Source organism: Channa argus, chromosome 1 (assembly GCF_033026475.1).
Source record: "Channa argus isolate prfri chromosome 1, Channa argus male v1.0, whole genome shotgun sequence".
In the NCBI taxonomy this organism is placed as follows: Eukaryota; Metazoa; Chordata; class Actinopteri; order Anabantiformes; family Channidae; genus Channa; species Channa argus.
Window position 1 is genome coordinate 1897374 of NC_090197.1, and position 15922 is coordinate 1913295.

At 39.3% G+C, this 15922-nt stretch overlaps 1 protein-coding gene and 1 long non-coding RNA gene across 2 annotated transcripts; both read left to right on the top strand.

The window, feature by feature from the left end:
- Window positions 1-277: 277 nt before the first annotated feature.
- LOC137099698 (uncharacterized) lies at window positions 278-2496 on the top strand. The gene is made up of 3 exons (XR_010910792.1): window positions 278-446; window positions 751-869; window positions 2384-2496. It is a non-coding gene; the product is annotated as an uncharacterized lncRNA (long non-coding RNA).
- A 4769-nt stretch (window positions 2497-7265) lies between these two features.
- LOC137102152 (CD209 antigen-like protein E) lies at window positions 7266-15377 on the top strand. The gene is made up of 6 exons (XM_067481360.1): window positions 7266-7562; window positions 8197-8313; window positions 11457-11561; window positions 11931-12073; window positions 12841-12953; window positions 13795-15377. The coding sequence occupies exons 1-6, from the start codon at window positions 7400-7402 to the stop codon at window positions 13916-13918; spliced, it is 765 nt and encodes a 254-aa protein (XP_067337461.1). The 5' UTR covers window positions 7266-7399; the 3' UTR covers window positions 13919-15377.
- Window positions 15378-15922: the final 545 nt, after the last annotated feature.

The following is a 15922-nucleotide window of genomic DNA, read 5'->3' on the forward strand; positions in this document are numbered from 1 at the left end:
AAAGATGAGAAAAGTTTAAAAACTAAAACCAAAAACCCAGGATTAAACTAATTTCCATGATATGAGTTAAATGTGCCTTTATGTTCAGTTAGAGTTGTTTCATGTTGTTGAACATTTTTCTATGTGGATATTTCTGTTGCAGGTCATCACTTAAAAATCTGAGTTTTAACTTCTTTCTAAACTGAAGCTGAAAGAGAAAATCAGCAGATTAAGATCTTATTTTACACAGTGACACTACAGATCATCATCATTCTGATACTGAATGACATGAAATCTGTCTTTAAACATTTGTTTGACATTAAGGGAAGTTGTGTCCTGAAGGATGGAAGACATTTGGATCAAGTTGTTACTTTATGTCCACTGAGAAGAAAAGTTGGACTGAGAGCAAAAAAGGCTGTGTGAACAGAGGATCAGATCTGGTGATTATCAACAGCCAAGAGGAACAGGTGAGTGTGTGTGTGTGTGTGTGTGTGTGTGTGTGTGTGTGTGTGTGTGTGTGTGTGTGTGTGTGTGTGTGTGTGTGTGTGTGTGTGTGATCTTTGATGAATCTGTTCCTTGTGTTTCTGACCTGCTGTCAGTTTTTATAGACAATGAAAAGTCACATGAATATGGGAGAATTTTGATTAACTATAACCAGGAGCCCTGATCTCAGTTAAATGAACGAAAGAAAAAGATGTGAATGATTCAAAAAGTTACTAGAACAGAAAAACTGAATGATGAAAGAAGAACTGATTACTGACTTTCTGTTAGGACTTTGTCACCGAGCTGAATCAGCATGAAGAGTCCTGGATTGGTCTGTGGACACAATGGTCACAGACACAGCAAGAATATCAATGGGAATTGTTGGATGGATCACAGCCGACAGAAACGTGAGACAGATTTTCTTTCTAATACAGTGACATCAGAGTCATTTTTAAGAGCTAATAGGATCATGTGTTAAAATGTAGGACAGTGACAAAATGATCCAAATCTCTTTGGAAAAATCTTTCTATGAACTCTCTTCATCTCCAGTCTGTGATGAGCTGCAGTAACAATGAGTCAGGATTGAAACATGGTTCAAAGCTCTGGTCACAGTTCAGAGGATTGAATGTGAGTGCTGCTCTCTGTATCCTCACACAGAGCAAACATGGTGGAAGAAAAACTAGCTTCAACATTTAGAGTCAAACTTTCTTGAACTTGATCTCAGCATGAAGGAGCAGCTGCCTCTTCTCTGCTCTTTAGAAAGTGAAGAACAGATGAAGGAAAAAGCTGAATATGATCATTAATCCCAGGGATGGATTCAGAGAGCAGCTTTCCAACCACTTTTTCCTCAGAGACAAAGCTGAAAGTGATGTGAGGAAACCTGTTGACAAAGTGAAAAGTCTAACAGACAGTGACTGGGCTCAGAGAGAGAAACACTACTGAACATGTGCAGTGGCTTTAAAAAGCAGGAATCAGAGCAGGAAGACACTAAATGCTGCTGGAGTCTGAGCAGAGTCACTAACTTTGATTGGAATGAATGGAGGGGGTCTCTGAGTCCTGGGCTGTGTCTGAAATCACCCCCTACTCCCTATATAATGGACACTAAGTAGTTTACTTAACACTGAGGAGTCAATTGACATTTCAGACACTTAACTGTCATTGTCACCTTTCGTCATCATTAACGGATGTTTAAAACTAGGAGCACTGCATGGGTTCATGCTATGTACTATACTTTGAGTTTTGCATTGTGGGATACTTTGACTGTAGTATATAGTAGACATATGTACACACTATACATTCAAGCGTAAGTACAAAATGGCAAACACATGTAGCACACTTGACAAAAGCACACAGACAGGATCTGGTGGATTATATCTTTACTAACAAAGCTGCAAAAATACAGACAAAGCAGTTCACTGCTTTTAGCATAGTTGTGTCTTGTGTCTCGTCTCAGCACTATAGGACAGTGTGTTACAGTGTGTTACACTCCCTCGTGTGGTGAACATCAGTAACAACACTTAATCAAAGCTCACTATGCCGTCTGTGTGCAGATATCTCAAAAGAATGTAACCCAGTAAATCAATTGTTCCAAAAGAACAGTGTAGAATATGAACTTAAATTACAACGAGGTTAAATAAACAATATGTGTTTGGGCCCTGAGCTGTTTTAATTTACTGCCCTCACACACACTATATACTGTAATGTTCTATATAGTGAGTAGGGAGGGAATTCAGACACAGCCCTGGATTCAGGTTTCAGTTTTGGGATTATACCCATAATCCTTTGGATTCTTTTTGTGTTTAGACTAATTTATATCTCACTTTGAATATATTAAATGCTTTCTAATAATGTAGATATAATTACTTAAGACAGCTCAGAGCACAGAGTTTCAAATGAAAATGATTTTTTATTCGTCTCAAAGGTTCTGGGCAACAAATCAGGAGAATCCTACAGGCTGGTTTGTAGCAGCGTGTTGTGATCAACAAGGAAGATGGACAACACATGAATATAATCATGGTACAAAAAACTGGATCTGTGAGAAGTAGATTTGCTGCTTCCTCTGATGACAGAGAGGTGTGTAGTGTTGGGATGAAGCTGTTTGTCAAACTCTGAAATGTTCTTCCTGATCCTCAGAGTCATCTCACATTTGTTGACTTGTTCATTCTGTGTCACATGTTCAATCCTCTTTATTCCATAGATATTGTCCCTCTGTGCTCTATGGTGCAGACAGAGTAGTGGGGTTGGAAGTCGTCCACACAACAACTACATGTGGACTTACTAACTCTGTAGTCCCACTAAACTGCTGCAGTCACAGGAAACTCTTCATGTTCATCTTCCAGTGAAAACCTTCATCAGGACGCTGAGAGGTTTAGTTTGGAAAATAAAAGTTTTTTCTTCATTGTTCTGACAAATAAATATGTTTTAATCCATGTTTCTATTGTTAATGTTTACCCGAGAAATATTACACAAAGAAATGTTGTCGACTTAGATGTGAATTAGTTTCCACAGAATCAGACTGATATTTACGACCAAATACAGTCTAATAATTAGTCCCTCTTGATTTTAATCTGCAGTCAGTAAAAACAAACATTGGCCACAGGAATAAGAAAATGAAAATACATCAACATTAGGAATTTAAGATGTTTCTAAAAGATCACATCTATATATAGATATAAATATGAGTCAGGATGTAAGAACATGAATCCACAGCACAAACAGAAACACAATGAGATGTGTTCAACCAAATGATTGTGAAAACCAGGCTGGTTTCTATGCAGAGGAGCTGATGAGGGAAGTGGGAACAGGTGTGTAGGAAGGAGGGGACACAGGTGGATCTGGGAGGAGAGTCAGGTGACTGAAGGGATGGAAGTCTGAGGACATCTGGTGGACAGATGGAGAATAGCAGGAGAAAGTAGAAGAAACAGAATGTTTTGAATTTAAATTTTCATTCATTACAAACTTCACCACCTTAACTTGAGTCAAGTATTGAAATATATACTTTTACTCATATTGCAGTATTTGTTTTAGCTTCCCTTATTTTCCATGTTGAAAATAAAAAATATACAAATAAAGAAACAATGAACAAGAACAACCCCCTTTAGTTGTTTCTCATTATTTGATTGATGGGGATGGAACAAGTTATTGGTGCGTATCTCAGGCAGCAGTTCCTGTTGACAGACCTCAACAACAAGTCATATTGCTGGGGTTCAGGCAGCATTGACCAGGACAGGAAGAGACTGAATAGGTTGCTAAGCAGGGCCAGCTCTGTCCTGGGTTGTCCACTGGACTCTGTGGAGTGGGTGGGTTTGCCAAGCTGACAATACCTGTGGATGGATGGACAATACCTCTCACCCGCTGACTCAGACGGTGGAGACTCAGCAGCAGACTGATACACCCTCAGTGTAGGAAGCAGCGTTAACGCAGGTCTTTCATTCCCACCGCTGTAAGACTGTACGACGCAACGCTTCAGCTGAACATTTCTGATCATGCTTGAATACTGCAAATTCTCTCGGCTGTGTCTTAGTTTATACGTGTTTGTGGATATGCATTTTATATTTTACTTTGCAATTATTGTAAATATTTTAAAAATGCTTTTTGCACTTTATACCATTTCCGTGAGCTGCTGAATGAGTGAATTGATGTGGGATCAGTAAAGGTTCATCTTATATTTGTCATATTGGTATTTTCATCATGAAAAGACCAAAAAGCCCTCAGGTTTGGTTTTCGTGAGGTTTCAGGTATCATCATGATACCATAGATGCATTTGCTGTTATGGTTTTAGCACTACTTCCTGCTCCGGCTTTTATTTTGACGTCAGGACTTCCCGTGTTCACCGCTCTCAATATTTTTAGTTTTACCTCAAAAATTAACATCATTGCTTTCACCTGTATGTTCCCTCTCCTATTTAAGCAGCCCTTTCTTCCTGCTACCTTGTCAGATTGTCTGACTGCTTTGCATTGACTCTCCAGCTTGCACTTGCTTTACTTATACTGAACCTGATTTGACTCCTTTTCAGCCCACCGGACCTGCCTCAGCCTCCCCCCTTTTGGAAACCGCTTTCGGATTCTCTGGATTTGGACTTGGCTTGGACCTCGGATAGGCTTTAGGATCACTGGACTTGTCTTCCCTTCACCCACCCTGGCACCAGACACCCCTTCTTGGTAGACTTCCGTTACTTTGCACCAGCGGGTTCTGCAGTTTTCTCCTACCTCACAGTATGTCCTTACTCTAGTATGCATATACCCACTGCGCCTGTCTGCCACTAACTTTCTTCTCCTGTCTTCCCAGAGAACCCTGTTGAGCGTTAACGACGTCTGAAGCCCATCCACACTTCCTGGATCACTTCCCTTAATAAATAAATATTTTAACTTATTTCGGAGTCCTGGTTTTCTAATTGGGTCCCACAATTTATTTGGTGTGTTTACGCTCACCCTCACATTTGCAGCAAGGAAGTCCAGACTTTGGATAAAACTTTAGTGCTACAGTAGTTTTATGTGTTCTTATTTGCACATCCTGCTTCTATTAAGGTCATTGTTTACAAGGCCTATTGTTACTAAATACAAGTACAAAGTCTTCACTGACCATAGCACCATTTCCATTTATGTTGTAGAAAAAAAAGTAATAAAAATTTACTGTCACTGCGACTGAGTTTGAATTAAACCCACACAGCTACTTTTGTTTTTCTGTTTTTATATTATATTGCACTGATTTGTATTGTTTGAACATATCACAGTTTTAGTGTCCATACTGTGGGAGTTCTTCAGCAAATGAAGAGTCTTAATTTGTCTTAATTCTGCTTAAGACGCCTCTTGGCAATGAAGGCAAAACCATCAGATCTGCAGAGGGTCATGGCAAAGCTGCCACAGTGTTGTACACAGGGAGGCTGTCAACAATCTGGCAGAAGAATTCAAAGTCAAATTCCCAGTAAAAATTGATATGTAAAATAACAGCTTGTAAACTACATGAAGATGAGACTGTTGATGATTATCTGCAGCACCTGCCAAAGGAGTTTGATACTCACTGTGGTATTAAACACCCAAATGACTTGGGTGATTCTCCTGGGTCATGAGAAACCCACCTCCTAAATCACTTTGAGAGAACTTTCACCTGATATGAAGGAGTCAGATTGGAAGACATCAGAAGACGTGTCACACATGCTCAGACTCAGTCTCACAAGAATAAGAAATGCAGAGGGAGAAGAGTCAAAGAGAACTCAACCTGGCAGCCGCTAGTGTTAGTGAGCAAAGACTATGGTGAAACATCATGGGAGCTGGAGAAGCAGAGGGCGAGGAGCTAAGGATGAGTGACATAATTGTGGACAGAGAGGACATTTAGCCAGACAGTGTCCATTTGGGAATGTGGAGTGTCCTTATTGCCATTCAAGAGGACACAGATCCAGAGATTGTCCTGAGAAGCCAACGCAAGCGGCAAACTGACAGGAGGAGGAAAAGCTGGTTTTCCAGGGACAGTTGCAGGGTTCAGTCAAAAGGAGGGAGGTGAAGCACACACACACACACACACACACACACAGATTTGTCGCTAACTGCAATGAAGAAATGCTTGTGCAGACATAAAGCTCACACATGCTGAAGTAGATATAGAATTGATTGAGAAATGTGTCCAACATCTGGAAGCTAAATTTAAATCCCATGTGAAAAACTTTTTTCAGTTTGCTGAGGGAAAGTGTAAATTAAATTATAAGTAAATGGTCAAGAGGTGACATTTGTGGTGGACAGTGGAACAAGTAGGTCAGTAATAAAAGCACCTGAACTTCAAACACCTCCAAAGACGAGTGGTAACTATGTGTATAGTGTAGGTGTTTGTGGAAAACCACAGAAACAGCATTTGACTCAGCCAATGTCTTGTGCTGATTCTCAAGATCAATCTTTCAAAATTGTGCCCCGTCAATTTATTAGGACGTGATTAAGGATGAAACTTGGGATTTGTTTGATGTCGACATCAGAAGGAAAACAAGTGTGTAGTAATTTGGATTTGCAGACACACACCATGGTGAAGTACAGTCCTGATTCTTTCTTACATGTGTATGAATGGAAGCTGCAGCTGTCTGTCTGGTCTGTAGAGTTACTCTCACGTGCACGTTCTCTGGTTTCCCCACTGTGCACAGATTTGATGTCAGAAGGTGATTTACATTGTACAGAGCATGTTTCACATGGCCCTGATGTTCCTCATGAACAAAGATGGGAGTCAGTGAAGTCAGATCACAGATGTGTCTGTGTCTCTGAATGAGGAACAAACCTGTTTCTATCATGTTCCAAATGCTGTTCCACACATTTCATTAGCTAAGTCAGAATCAGATCAATGGGCAACTTTAGGCTGTTTTATTAAAAAGTGTTCTTCTGTGCCTGATGGAAACAACTTGAAACGGACTCAGCTGTGATGTTTTCACCGTCTCTGATCACAGAGTCTTTCATTTCTGTCCTGCTGCATCTGAGCAAAACACACTCACACACATCCTCCTTCTTATCAGGAACAGAGGCAGCAACTATACCAGCATTGAGAAGTGAGCCTGACTCCTTGAGGGCAAAACACAAATATGATGTAGGTTTAATAAAAAATTGGGAACCAGTTTTGATAACAACAACAAAAAGACAATGTCTTTTTTGTCAGTTTTGTAGCCAGGTTGTTCTACTTTAAATAGTTTCATAACATCACAGTTTCCTGATTGGAGTAATTTACACAACAAACTGCAGCTACAAGTTATTTTTTATCAAACATTCAAATGAATAAAAAGGTGTGAACACATTTGTTTTACTTCCTCAATTTTCTGTGAAGCAGACAGAAGGTTGAACCCTGACAGCAGCATCAGTAAAGTAGATCATGTTACTGCATTTCTCTCTGCCACAGCTAGTAGTTTATACTACAGTAGAAAACAGTCAGTGAAGTTCAGCTACTGTCCGTCTGTCTCAGTCGTCTCAAGATGTCTTCAGATATTTACACCAAACCAGATTTTTCCAAGAAGGTGAGATGCAACAGAAAGGTGGAGGAAGATGGAGGAGAGTGGGAGGAAAGAGAGGTGGATATCTACGAGAACACGTATGATATCAGAGATGATGGCTCTGATATTCAGTCACAGGAAGAAGGTAAGTGATTGGACACAGGTGTAAATCTGCTTTGTTGCTCTGTTCTGTCCACACAGCATCTACTGCACATCTGTTCATCTTGTTGCTCTTCCTGAACTTTCTTTCTTTTATTCTCCATTAAAGGTTTTTTAATGGGCAGTAACTTATTTTCTTATATGATTTGAGCATCTAAGGTTAAAGGATGTTGATGCAAATTATCTCTTTAAATTTTTGATTGAAATAAAACTTTATTCAAGCTGAGGTGAAAAAAGAAACATCATGTTCTGCTGACAAACTGCTGACTACATGTAAACTAACACAGGTTTCTGTAGAAAACTCATATTCAGGGGTTTTGTTGCTGAATGTGTTCAGTTTTTGGCTTCAGTCCTACTGGTCACAGTTTAACAGTGAATCAGTTGTCAGATCTGTAGAAGCATCAGCTCTGGTACAGAGTTTTACCACAGAGTGCAACAAACACACAACAGGAAGAAGTGGGAGGTGTAAAGTGACTGTGAGTCAGTTGGACACTTCTGTGGACATTTTGAACAGATGCCAACACAACCACAGACCTGAACCACGATGCTTGTGGTTAAACCACCATGATTAAAGCTGATGATCAGTAACAACCAGCTGCCATGTTGTTCTGTCTCTGTAGGACCACAGACTCAGAATCATCCTCCAGTCCACAGAAAGTCTTTCAGAGGAGCTGCTCTGTGTCTAGCAGTGCTGTGTCTTCTGATGGCGGCTGGGATCATCGTCCTGTCCACATATCGTAAGATAAACTGCTCTGATTGGTTATATGACATATGGACACATCAGTCCCACATTATTTAAAGCCACTGCTCACTGTCATTATTCCACCTCTTCACACTGTCTGTTAACTGAAGCCTTTCTAACAAAACTCCACCGTCAGAAAACAACTGTGTGCAAATGCATCATGAAGCTCAGCTGATGACATGAGATGACTTCACTTTTCTGTGATTTCATCTCAGTCACTATGAGATTGACTTTGATGTGGACTGAAATATTCTCTGAGCAAAGAATAAACTTAAATTTGTTGATAAATAACATGTAAACATAGAAATGTGATATTTGCTGTTTATTTCATAATTTCCCACATTTTGTTCATCAGCTGTTTCACTTCCTTTTTTAACAGAAGTCACAGTTTTGACCTCAGACAAACGAGGAAACTGTATGAAAATATTCCTGTAGCGTGAAGCAAGATCCTGTTCTATTTGCCTGTATCATGAAAGAACCTGCAGAGACAAACTAAGAGCAGAGTCCATGCAGACAGACAGAGGAAGTCAGTGATTTAAAGAAAAGACAAAAAGGTTCATGAATGATGGAGGTAGAAGCTTCTTACAGTTAAAATACACTGAATATCATTTTTATTAAGCATTGCTGAGGGATGATTCTGAACTGTGGAGCCTCTTTTCACCTAATTATCTTCATCTGCTTGGTGAGAACAAAGACTTTCAAACTCCAGTGGAACCAAATGACATCAAGCGATAACGAGTCAGACAAGTTCATCGTGTCACAGGAAGTGGAATAGACCATGATGTCATTTGTTTTTTGAGGTAAAAGTTGTTCAAATTCCCACATATTAACACCAAACATCAGCTCATTGTGATCCAGCATCATCTCCATCCTCTAACATCTCCACCTCTCTCTCTTCTTCGGTATTTTTCACCTTCAGAGTTTCAGCTTTAGCAGTTAAATTGGTTAAACATCACAAAATCAGAAGCTGTTGAAGTAACGATATTTCCTCTATAAGAGAAATCATAAACACATTCTGTGACAGATTCCTCTGTTTCTGACATCAACTAAAATACCAAGCAGTAGCTGGGTCACGTGACCAATCAGGTCAGTGCACATGTTTAACAACAGAAATTGTTGAATGTGTGACAGGACAGTGAACTAACCACGTAGAAAAAGGCTCCGACCAGAGCAGGAAGCATTTAGTTTGTAAAAATGTGTGATGCTGAGCAGACAGACGAGTGATGAGATAATGAAGCCTCATTCAGCTGTTGAGGCTTCACAGCCAGTAGTTTCATGTCATGAAGCCTCATTGAAGAGCTCATTATATCCTAGTGACATCTAGTGGTTGATTTATTGCAGCAAACAGATCCTGACGTCACAAACTCCACAAAGCACAGCACAGTTATTCTGATGCTGTAGCAGCAGGTGGTGATGCTGACATCACTGAGTTACAATGAACTTACACGCAGGTGTGATAGTGTGGGGGAAGAAAGTAAATTTAGTCATATGGTTAGATAATTAGCAAACAATCAACCAAGATGAGCTATTGAAGAGGTCACAAAGAGGACAAGAGATCATAGGCTGGGTCGTGTTTGGAGGAATGTTTGAGATTACAGCAGGCACTTTGTTGTTACAAGGCCCAAAGCAATGTAGCAGATAGTGAGTCCTGGGGTCGCAAGATCTAAAAGAGGGTAATAAAAGGGTTTTATTGACTTTGTTACTGATATCTTCAGATAATCTAGAAAAGGACAAGAGTGATGACTGTCAACTGCATGCACCTGGTTTCTTCATTTATGTTTTGTGAGTGTGGTTCCTTTCTTGGGTTTAAGTATAAATAGAAGGGGTTTGAGAGATACAAGTCAGAAACAACACTCAACATCCATGTGTTCTTCTCCATGCCGGCATGTATTAAAGTGAGATGGTTCATCACGCTGATTTCTGTCTACAATTCTTCCAAGAGGAAAAATTTCTATTACAATAGACACACACAGTTCTGCTAGTGAAGCTTATATCGTAGCATGAAGACGTGATGCTCTCTGCTAAAAGCTGCCTGACTCAGTGAAGACTGCTCACAAAGAAGTTCACTTAGTTTGAATTTGTTTCGACGTGTTGATGGACTAAAGAGCTAAAAACTGAGTCTGATCTGAGGGTGAAATATATCAGAGGAGAGAGAGAGAACATGGAGGTGGAGATGATGGAGGATGGAGATCAGCGTGATGATGTTGGATCACAAGAAGCTGGTGAGTTTTAGTGATAAGTATTACAACAAATGACATTAGCATCCACCACAGTTTGTAACTGCACAGCAAACATGCTGATCTCGTCTGAGTCATCATGACGTCACTTTTTGGTGAAGAGGTGAAAAGCAGATGAAAATAATCAGGGGAAATCGTCCCGAATGAAAAGGTTTCTCTCTCTGTAGAACCACACAGTGAGAAGAAGCTTCCAGCTGTCACAAACAGCAGCTTCAGATCATTTACAGTGTCTCTGTCTGTGAGGAGCTTTATTCTAAACCTTTGGACGTCCTGTTATCTTAATTAAAGCCTCTTTAAACCACAAAATCTGTTAGAAATCACGGAAACTGCAACAGCAAACACATTTTAACACTGTTGTTAACCTGATTCCTGATTCACTCCAGGAATCACCTGACTGGGAAACACTGGACCTGGCTGGTGCTGCTGCTCTCCAAGCACCAACCATGTGTTCAGTAGCTTTATTCTGGGGCTCTATTGATATAGTTAGATGTTCAATGCCAAAGCTGTTTTTTCCTGATACTGGCCTTTATGCAGTCTCTCTTCTTCAGTGTGAAATGGTTCGTTTGTCTCTGTAGGCTCCACACTTCACCATGAATTCAGTCAGTTAGTCAAATAAACTGTTGCTTTCAGGGATTTGAATCATGGGATTATTTTGGCTGCACTTTCATTTTTGTCTTCATTTGGCACAAAATGTCTTGTTAAAGCAAAAACTTCTTGTTACCTGCTAGTTGAGCTACTATGACTCCATGTGAGAGGTCATCACCCAGCAGGTTAAAGGACAACAGCATTCATTTAAATTCCATTGATTCATATTTGAACATGCTTAAATCATAATCACGATGCTGTTTTGTTATTAAGAAGAGTGTTTTGATCTGTTTGTGGTTTGGTTGTTTCCCACCAGATGTTATAGTCACTTCAGAAAAGAAGCAACTGGAGAAGAAACTCAACAACCTGAACAACACGTGTGGCAAGTTACAGAATAAAGTGAAAAAGCTCCAGGACAAACTTTGACGTATGAAATGTTTTATAAAATGTTTGAAAATCACCAAGCAAAAGATTCAGCTTCACCTGCACTTTAACACATGACACGTTTGATATAGTTGGTTTTCTCCAGACTCATAGTCAGTGAGTTACAGGGTGAAATAAAGCAGCTGAAAAAGTTGATAAATGTAAAAAACAGACACTAAACACCAGAAATGTTCTAATGTGTTATGACATAAACATGTCTTTACTTTTTCATATAGTTGTTTCATTTTGTTGCTGACTTTACTTCTAATTATTACAGCATTAAAAACCTCAGAGGGACAATGTTAACAAGGAAATGTATCATTTTGCTAATGATGATGCTTTTTTTGAACAATTGTTTCACATTAAGACAAACTGTGTTCTCAAGAATGGACACGATTTGGAAGCAGTTGTTACTTTAAATCATCTGAGAAGAAAACTTGGTCTAACAGCCAAACAGACTGTGAGAAGAGAGAATCAAATCTGGTGATTATCAACAGCAAAGAGGAACAGGTGAGTGTGTGTGTGTGTGTGTGTGTGTGTGTTTGTGTGTGTGTGTGACCTGCTTCCTGTCTGGACACTGGTGGTTTATCTTCCTGGTTTAACAGTTTTCAGGCTGTAGAATTTGAAACCTGTTCATTGATCATTGATTCTAGTAAAGTGACTGTAACTCAACCTGATCTGTGTGTGTGGACTGGATCAGTGTTCAGATCCACTGCTGCTCATGTACATTCATCATGTTCGGGGGTTTGAACAGGTGGAGATAATGTTCTTTTTCTCTTTTTCTTTTTAAGACTCTGTAGTTTATTTCATCGTTTTATTACTGACATTTACAGCAGAACAGAAAAGTCGTTTATACAAATGTAGTAAAATGTGTTTTAGTGATAAAGAAGAATTTCAAATTAGTTTGATTAACAGAGGAAGAAATGACCAAGTTGCACATTTAAAAAAAGAGCTGTTTATATTCTCTTGATTAGAAATTTAGTTAAATAAAAGGTAAAATTGGGTGATAGAAACCATCATAACCAGGACGAAAACACATTTTTTTACTGAAACTGAAAATAAAATTGAGAAATCAAATCAACCTTTCATTGATTCAAATACTACTCAGTGGATAAAAAGCCAAAAGCTTCAGAATTTAGAGGAAAACAATAAATTCTGATCAGTCAAAATATTGAAAAGGAGCTGATTTTCATCTGTTTTTGGACTTTGTGTGATTTACACCCTGTGTTGACACAGATTCAGTGCAGAAATGATTATTGCCTTTTCTCAACTATTAGGACTTTGTCACCAAGCTGAACATGAATGAAGAGTCCTGGATCGGTTTAAAGACCAAATGGTCATCAGGAAAATATCAGTGGAATTGGGTTGATGGATCCACACAGACAAAAACGTGAGACCAGTTTGGTTTTTATTACATTTTCATCACAGAATTGAACCATGTGTTATGAGGCAGGACAGTGAACATGTTAAAAATCATTTTATGCTTGTTAGTTGTTGTATTGAATCAAAGTTTGGAAAAAATTTACAGCAAAAGTCTTTAATCAGATAAACGGGTTTAGCTGGATTCTCTTCAGCCCCTTTCAGGATGTGTGAACGCAAACACACAGTTCTTCACCTTCAGTTATTTGTATTTGGCCGGTTTTGCGACAGTCGCAGGAAGTGGACGTCATCAACACGCCCACTCACTCACGGTGAATCCTCTGGAGTTTTACCTCCTCTATTCACAAATGAGCTCGGGTGGAGATAATCGGGACTTTGCATCAGGGAGCTGGCTGGTAAAATGTGGGTAATGTCAGGGCCAACAGACTTGGGTGTTTGCGTTCACACAGACACACAGATAAAGTCTGAGAAATGTCTGAATTCCAGTGCATGTCTGAAAGGGGCTCAGGGTTTGTTGGGTTTTCTCTACATATCTGTACAGTCTTGATTTCTGTAAAGAGCCTTGAGACGACCATGTTGTGAATTGGTGACATATAAATAAAGTTGAGATGAAAATTCAATTGAATTTACAGACTGTGTAGTATAACAACACACTACGTGGTGAGTAGGGGATGATTTCATTACACATCTGGGATCAGACCTTTACCCATAATCCTTTGTGTTTTCAGGTTTCTAAAAATTCCCATAGATTGAATTACTAAAAATGTTGGACATATTCAAAGTGAGAGTTAAGTTTATTTAAAGGTGAAAATAATCAGGAGTCTCACAGAAAACCAAATGTTGTCCCACAGGTTCTGGGCAACGAGTCCAGTGGACAATCCCACAGTCTGGACTGCTGCAGTTGGCTGTGATCAACAGGGACAATGGACAACACAGGGATATAATCATGTTAGAAAGTGGATCTGTGAGAAGTAGATTTGCTGCTTCCTCTGATGACAGAGACGTGTGTAGTGTTGGGATGAAGCTGTTTGTCAAACTCTGAAATGTTCTTCCTGATCCTCAGAGTCATCTCACATTTGTTGACTTGTTCATTCTGTGTCACATGTTCATGTTACTTGGTCTAGTTCACCTCAGAATGATGCTCACTGGATCAGTTCTGCAGTAACAAAGTCTAATTCAGTTTGAATGCAGACGTGTGTCTACACATCATGCTGCTTTCTTTAAATGGGAAAATCTTCTCTCTCCTGTTGTTCTCTAATTAGCCATAAACTGTCTACTAGGGACAAACAGTGACGTTGATGCACTTTGTCCTGAATAGTTAAAACAAATGCTAAACCACCTTTTCCTTCAGGCGTCCACCTGTCTGTCCAACACACAGCGTCAGATAATGAGGCTTCTTTACATCCGTTTGCGTTTCGTATTGACACCACAGGTACAATGTGACGTCTCTGTTGGAGGCTCCACGACCTGGAACAACTTTATGTTCACACTAAACTGTGTTAAGTACAAAAGTTCAGGGTAGATCAAGTTATAAGAATAATTAGATGAAAACAAAACGTTACACACAGTGACATCATCACACACAGTGACATCATCACACGCAGTGACATCATCACACACATACTTTCTTACTATAGGAACCACTTGCATCACGCTGTGTAACGATTATTACAGAGCACAACATCACTCACTAGAGTCAAACTCTGGTCTCCTGTGATCAAGTTCTTCTTGTACCATCTTTCAAATTATTAGTGTCTGGGTTTGTATTGTACTTACTGAAAACCTGGACTGGACTAAGCAGCACTTTGATGCCATAGGAGTCAGAACAGGCTGCTCTGTCATTTGACACACAACCACCACTTTGACTGGATAACAAAGCAAACATCTTAGCAGCCTTTGGATCAGACACTGTTGTCAGGACAAAACACTGTTCACACACTGGCTACATTTTCATGGATTTGTGAAGAACCAGACCAACTCACAGAAGGCCCACAGTGCACCTCTCACCTCTCACCTCTTACCTCTCATCTGTGATCCCAGACGTCAATACTTCAATACCCCAATGCTGTACCACTCAAATACTAAACACACTTTATAAAATTACGAACAACCTCATGCAGACAACACAGTGAACTGCATGAGAATGTGTTGGTTTCCTCTACATATCTGCATAGTCTTGACCTTGAGATGACTATGATGAGAATTGATGCTATATAGAGCTGAATTTAAATATTGAAGAGACCATCTGATCAAATACTGTTTAAAATACAGTGGAGTCCTGTACTACTGTACTTTCAGTACATTTCAGAGCATGTACTTGGTTCTTTAGCTGGAGTAAATGATTTGAAGCTAAACTTGGAGTGAAGTACTTTTTTTTTTATAAAGGAAATATTTGCGTTTTTACTTGTAAATTACTATTTTGTACTTCTACCACCTCTGGAAATAAAACACACTGTGTTGGAGTATTTGTGCTGTTCTTAGAGTCTGAACAGTAATGAAACTTAAAACAGTTTGTCAAACATGAAAAGTTCAGGAAGCTACTTTGTGAGTATTATACAGTTTATGTATATTTGGCCTGATGGTTGCAGTAGTGGAAACATCACACTCTGACCACAGTCGTCATGGTGACCTGTCTAACAGCAGTAAAACTATGTTGCAAGAGATGAAGTTTCAGTTCTTTAACAAGAAAGAAGTATTTCCTGTTTAATTCTGTCTTGTTAATCCTGTGTGTGAACATCTGCACACATTGATATTTCTGACAAAAACCTTCATGTTTTTAAACTTGTGATCAAAATGACGTTGTCTTCAGTCTTGCTGCCACAGTTTTGTATCAGGTTCAAATCTAAAAACTGGACAACACAGTCTCTTAGTTGAAGTAAAGAAAACCACAAACTGCAGCTACAAGTTATTTTTATCCCACAGTCTCATGAATAAAAAAAAATGTGTCTGTGGTTTTTTTGTTACTTCCTTGATTTTCTC